Source organism: Bidens hawaiensis, unplaced genomic scaffold (assembly GCF_021521415.1).
Source record: "Bidens hawaiensis isolate Kalapana, Puna unplaced genomic scaffold, B.hawaiensis_p1.1 tig00000636_1, whole genome shotgun sequence".
In the NCBI taxonomy this organism is placed as follows: Eukaryota; Viridiplantae; Streptophyta; class Magnoliopsida; order Asterales; family Asteraceae; genus Bidens; species Bidens hawaiensis.
In genome coordinates, this window is record NW_027491038.1 from 1937065 (window position 1) to 1943479 (window position 6415).

General features: G+C 36.1%; 1 protein-coding gene and 1 pseudogene across 1 annotated transcript; both read right to left on the minus strand.

Moving 5' to 3' along the window:
• Positions 1–297: 297 nt before the first annotated feature.
• On the minus strand, positions 298–764 carry LOC143637453 (uncharacterized). The gene is made up of 2 exons (XM_077104842.1): positions 573–764; positions 298–486 (listed from the first exon to the last, which is right to left on the minus strand). The coding sequence occupies exons 1-2, from the start codon at positions 762–764 to the stop codon at positions 298–300; spliced, it is 381 nt and encodes a 126-aa protein (XP_076960957.1).
• A 1212-nt stretch (positions 765–1976) lies between these two features.
• Positions 1977–5344, minus strand: LOC143529120 (cytochrome P450 71AU50-like; annotated as a pseudogene).
• Between the last annotated feature and the right edge of the window lie 1071 nt (positions 5345–6415).

A 6415-nucleotide genomic window follows, 5' to 3' on the forward strand; every position in this document is an offset into this window, starting at 1 on the left:
CTAAAGTGCCCAAACTTGTTGCAAATTGTGCACTGAGGGACCTTGTTTTTATCGAATTTTCTGCCACGTCTTCTTCCTTTGTAGGACCCGCAGCCTCTCCCTCTTGATCCACTACTGGATTGAGACCCTAATTGAGTCCTCTCAAACATCACTTGTAATGCTTGTTCATCACTTTTTTGTTGCTTCTCAGGTGTCCTTCTATAAATTCTTTCTTCATGAGACTGTAACGATCCCATCAGTTGGAAAGGATTTAGGGTTGTTAGGTCGTGAGATACTTCAATTGAGGGGACTACATAGTCAAACATGGGAGGTGAGACTACGTAGGATCTTCTCGACAATAGTTTGATCAGTGACACTTTCACCAAACGACATCCTCAAGCTAACAATCTCCATAACTTGTGAAAAGTATTCTCCAACAGACTCATCATCTTTCATGCAAAGATTTTCAAAATCTCTGCGTAAGCCCTGAAGCTTGATGGATTGCACCTGGGAATCACCATGAAATTCTATTTTTAAGATATCCCATGTTTCCTCTTTGCCGCAGCGATCCTTGAAAAGAGTTGTTCATGTACGACTTGTTGAATGATAGCCATAGCATAAGCATCTCTCTTTGGACCATTCTTCTCCTTATCTTCAACGCCTGATTCAACGAGATCCCATAGGTCTCTGGATCTTAATATTGTCTTGATTCGGATACTCCAGTGCTCATAGCTTGAACCTTTGAACACCGGAATGGGGATGGAAGGACTAGTATTATCAGCCATGGAATAAAAGTTTGCTGGGAATCGGATTTTTCAGAAGAGTATGAGCACACAAGCCTTGCTCCGATACCACAAATGTTGGTATAAGAACAATAAACGAACAAGATTTGCAGCCAAAGATACTTAGGGTTTTTATTAATTTCAAGAGTGATACAAATTAAGAAGGAGAACTCAGCCTCAATAAATAATAAAAACTTGCAACAAGAATAGATTAAAGCTAAAGACTCGGCCCAACTTAACAACCTGGCCAACGTCCCTTATTCAAACTAAAAATAAAAGAACTTAAGTACTTAGCAACATTATAAAATAAATATATCACTCTTGTAACATGGCTGCATAGTTTGTATAATTTTTCGACACAACTTGTAAATGTGGATTTTGGAAGCGACGATGATTCGATTATTTTGAGTGGTTGGAACCCAGAGATAAAGGGAGACAATAACACCATGCACAGACAAACCAGTAACACTAATTTATTGTCGAGTGGCTGCAAAATGTACCAGATTTGTAAATATTAAATACAAATGTGACTAGAAAATTTTGAGCGTGCGCACGTGTGTTTTTGTCCAAACTTTGCCACTGCTTTTAAGAATTTAAAGCAACATAAACGTCATAAGAAAAATCTTTCATATGCAACGCCATAACTATGTACGCATAGGAGCTACGTTATACCTTATGAGACTGAACCACCTATATATCATGACCACTTAAAACTTGCAACATCTTTACTTATCTTTTAACATCTTCCACAGCAACTGGAAGAATGATCATCTGTTGCTAACAAAATCAATTCTAATAAACAACAAAATCAAGTCATTCGAGGATCTTGTGCAGCCATGATTATGGTGATATATTTGAATTAAATATCAAAGAGATGTATGCTTCAACAAATTAATGAACTGTAGCATGTATCAGCATGTGAATTAGTAAAGTAAAAATCCTTGATATGTCTTAAGCATGTCTTTAGCTAGGAATCAAGAACTAATCAAAACCCTAAAACTGAAATTAGTCAGATCATATTTGAATTATAATGAGGAAAAAGTTACCTTAATTTGTCAATTTTCTTTACAATAACACGATCTCCGTTATCTATTGCCCCGTATGTATACCCATAATAACCACCAAAGCAAAGTCACATTCAACTTCTCAAGTTTATTTAATATGGAAAGCGTAATTAATAAAACAGCAGAAATCGACAACTGCTTTTCACATGCATATATAATGTGTTCATGATATTTCATTTCATATGGAATATGATGTATACTGTATACATTCCACAACCTGAAACACAGCAAACAAGAATCACATACTACACTCTAGTGATTGAGTTTACAATTTAGCTTTTTGAAGATTTATGACAATTCTATTAATTGAACAACATAATTATATTATTTGTAGAGGGTTGCATTAGATAATCTTTGAAATGGTATAGCAACTAATGGCTTCCTTTTCTTGGTCACAAATCCAAAGTCATCTGAAAGCTCAAATTCTTCATCTTCAGGCAAGATCCAATTAAAAGAATGCAATAGTGATGCTAATATATACATCAACATCTTCTCCCCTAGGGGGAGTCCAGGGCATATTCTTCTTCCTGATCCAAATGGCAAAAACTTTAAATTATTACCATTGTAATCCCATTTTCCGCTCAAGAACCTCTTGGGCCTAAATTCTAAAGGATCGTCCCAGTTGTTGGGATCCCGTTGGATCGCCCAAACGTTTATATAGACGATAGTACCCTTGGGAATTGTGTATCCACCCACCATGCAAGATTCATCTGGGCATCTTTGGATTAAGAGCGGAAGTGGAGGGTGTACCCTAAATGTCTCCTTTACCACGGCATCCAGATATTATAATCTGGGCAGATGAGATTCTTCAACAATATTATTTGTGCCAATAACCTTTGTTAATTCTTCCTGGATCTTTGACTTTACATCTGGATTATGCAAAATCTCTGCCATCACCCATTCTACCATTGTTGATGTTGTGTCAGTTGATGTGTCAAGATGTCCTGTTATAATAATTATCCATTATTTAGTAATTTCAAGGTAAAATGAATTTTAATAATTCACCTACGACCTATTGATCGATAACTAATCAAAATGATAATTTAACCGCTGTACTTTCAAATTTCATATTTGGATGTCAAATACAATCTTATTCACATAACCGTAATAGATATACACTCGATTTACATTTCACTTTGCTCACAAGGAATGCATTTTTCCCTAACTCACTCTAAGCTGAAATCAAGTTTGAATCTAGAGTTAATGGCCATTTTCGTCCATGTGGTTTGCCACTTTCGCCACTTCAGTCCAAAGTTTAAAATTTTGTTAATTTTGTCCTAATAGTTTTAAACATTGGCCAATTACGTCACACCGCCTAACGGCATCCAACTATGCCGTTAGTTTAAGGGTATTTTGTCTTTTTATACGAGGGTATATTGGTCATTTTACCCACTTATTTAATAAAACACATTTTAATAAGTATATATATATATATATATATAAGCTAAAAGAATATATTCTATCCCTCTCTCTGTGTCTCTTCTCTCAACCTGTAGTTCGACACCATCAAGCCACCACCAACCCACGATCACTAATGACCACCACAACCACCGTCTATGACCACCACAACCTATCAGCCCCACCGCATGTTACCACCACCACAAATAACTCAGATTTCGTCACATAATTTCCCAAAATTCAACGCCGGCGACTGCTCGTTTTTTTGTTTTCCGGCCGTGGTTTCCGCTCGTTTTCCGGCAAAAATCCCAAATTCCGGCCACCAGAATCTTGGTATTGAAGATGAACTAGAGGGTTCTAATAATATTACTTCTATGGATTCTGATAACCGATTAAGGGCGGAGTTGTCATGAGGAAGAGCAGGTGGGTCACGCCCGTTGTTGTCGCCAATTGTATCAAGACGATCGGAACAGTGGAATTGGGGGTGAGGGTAAATTGAGGGTTAACCCATTATTGATTTAGGGGAGATGGAAGACGGGTTGGCTGGTGGTTTATTGTAAATTGAGGTTTGAGATGTAGGGGTGGTCAGGTGGGTGTGCAGGTGGGTTGGGATGGTGGTGGTGGTGGAGGAGGAGAAGGATGAGTTGGAGAAGAAAGAGAAAAGGAAAATATGTTTATTTATTTACTTATTTATTAAAATATTTAGTAAAATGTAATAGACGAAAATACCCCTTAAACTAATGGCATAGTTGGATGCCGTTATACGGTGGGACATATTTGGCCAATGTTTAAAACTGTGAGGACAAAATTAACAAAAATTCAAACTTTGGACTAAAGTGACGAAAGTGGCAAACCACAGGAACGAAAATGACCATTAACTCTTGAATATATGATGATTTATGCGAATGGGAATGAAATAGCTCCTTTAAATGAAAGAGAGAACTAAAAGTAATATTGGTCAAATTATCTGGTTAATTGTTATTGACTAGTGAGTTATAGTTAAGTGGTAAATTTGGAGCTGTATAAAATAAAATGAAATATTTAGGAGCACTTACAAATAATAGGGCCTTTATTTCAACTATGTTTAATGATAACGAACCATCTTCCTGGTCTTTAAGCTCTAACATAATCTGCAGAAAATCCTTCCTTCCATCTTCCTCAACGGCACCCTCCATTTTTTTCGAGTTCGCTTCAATTCTTTCTTCGATTATGCTATCCAAAATCCTGTCAAGATGTTCCTTCTGCTTCTGCATTTCTCTCTTTCTTCGCTGTAAATCAAACCATGATAAAACAGGGATATAATCAGAGATGTTTGGTGCGGCCAGTAACTCGATAATCTTGAATTCGACTTCACGAAACCCATGAAAGAAATCACCAGAATTGCTACTACAACCCCATAACATGCTCGTTAAACGTCAAGCTCTGTGTCAGAAGCAATTTCATGAATATCAACTGCTGTCCCCAATTTTGCATAAACATTACTCATTGTTTTTCTCACTTCCTTTGTTCTAAAAACCTGCAAGCATCAAGATTCGCATTACTCAACACTTGGCTCACCAAAAGCTTACGCATGTTACGCCAGTATGCGTTGTTGTTGGACCATGCGATATCAAGTGCACCGTAAGTGATGGTGAGTGCTGTCACCGGGGGACAACGGTTAGCAAAGGTATGGTCGAGTTCCCGAACCACAACCTTTGCTAGGTCCTTGGAGTTAACCACAACATGAAACTTACTTCCTAGCCTCAGGCTAAAGATAGAACCGTATTTGTGAGCTATCTCGGTGAATCTTTCATGTAAGTTGTGGCTCAAAAATGGAAGGTAGCCGAAAATTGGTATGCCATAGGGACCTTGTGGCAGTCGGCTTCTTGTATTGTTCTTAAACGATGCGGTCCACTTGTACCATAGAAGGACTAGAACTAGGACCAAAATGGTGAGTGTTGTGCAAGCAAGATTGTCTCTTTCATTGTCAACTTCCCACCACCATGACCAGTAGTTGATCATGGTGAGATAGATCTTATCTCTAATATCTAATATCATTTTTGGTGTAAATGATAGAACTCTAATAATGGAAGGTGGTGGTTATATGTTGCAATTCATGGGATGCTAAATTGATGAGGCTGGTGGGGATCGACTTCTCTAAATATGACTAGCTAGTTACATCATGATGCACCACATGGTCATTTAATTTGTTGTCAAACTAAATAAAGAATTTAATTTTCTACATTGAATGGAGTAGTTAAATGTTGGACTTGTATATATATATTTTTTATATAATATCATTTTTGCTCAAGGTTAAAATTTGGGATAAATTTTTTTTAGCAATAAAGGAATTATAACAATATCAAAACACATAATAAAACCTAAAATCACTAGAAAATAATAATAACTGCTGTAAAAGATATGATCACGTATATAATTATCTTCCAATCTTCCATGTTTGAAAAGGAAATATATATTATTTTACTTTCATTTTATCAAACCGTCAATAAAGACGGGTTTGATTGTCGTTTATGCATCATAAAATAAGGTAGATGAAAATTTCATCTTGGTGATTTGGAGTGGTATTTGACTAAGCACACCTATAAGGTTGACGAATTGATCACCGTTCATTCATTTTCTAATAATAAAATAGAGTAAATGTGGTATTAACATAATTAGATAATTAGATGTATATTACTAGCTTTTATCTCATGTATTACGGGTTTTATTTTATATTTATCGTTTATAATATTATGAATATATATTTTTAGATTCATTTATGTTTGGTTATGTTCATTTTTTGATAGAACATTGAATGAATCATCGATTTCATGTTCTATATTTATTTGTTTGTCTTCATTTAAGTATATTTATTATATTCGTTTATGAATGTTTGTGTTCGTTTACGTTTGTTCATATATGTTCTCCTACCTTTGTTCGTTTACGTTCGATCCTGTTCTTGAATTGCGTTTATAATGGTGATTAAGGAGAAATCCAACAAAGAATGGGCAATTGATGTGGGTGATGGTGACATGGTTGATGTATGAGATGCGAGGTTAATGATGGTGGATAAAAATCGGAAGTTAACCGGCGATGGTGAGGATAGATCGGCAACAGAAAATATATAGAGGAGATTAATTAAATTAGGGTTTGATCAACCGGGTTAAATCAATGAGAGTTCACAATTTATAATTGAAGCAATTTGGCGACTCA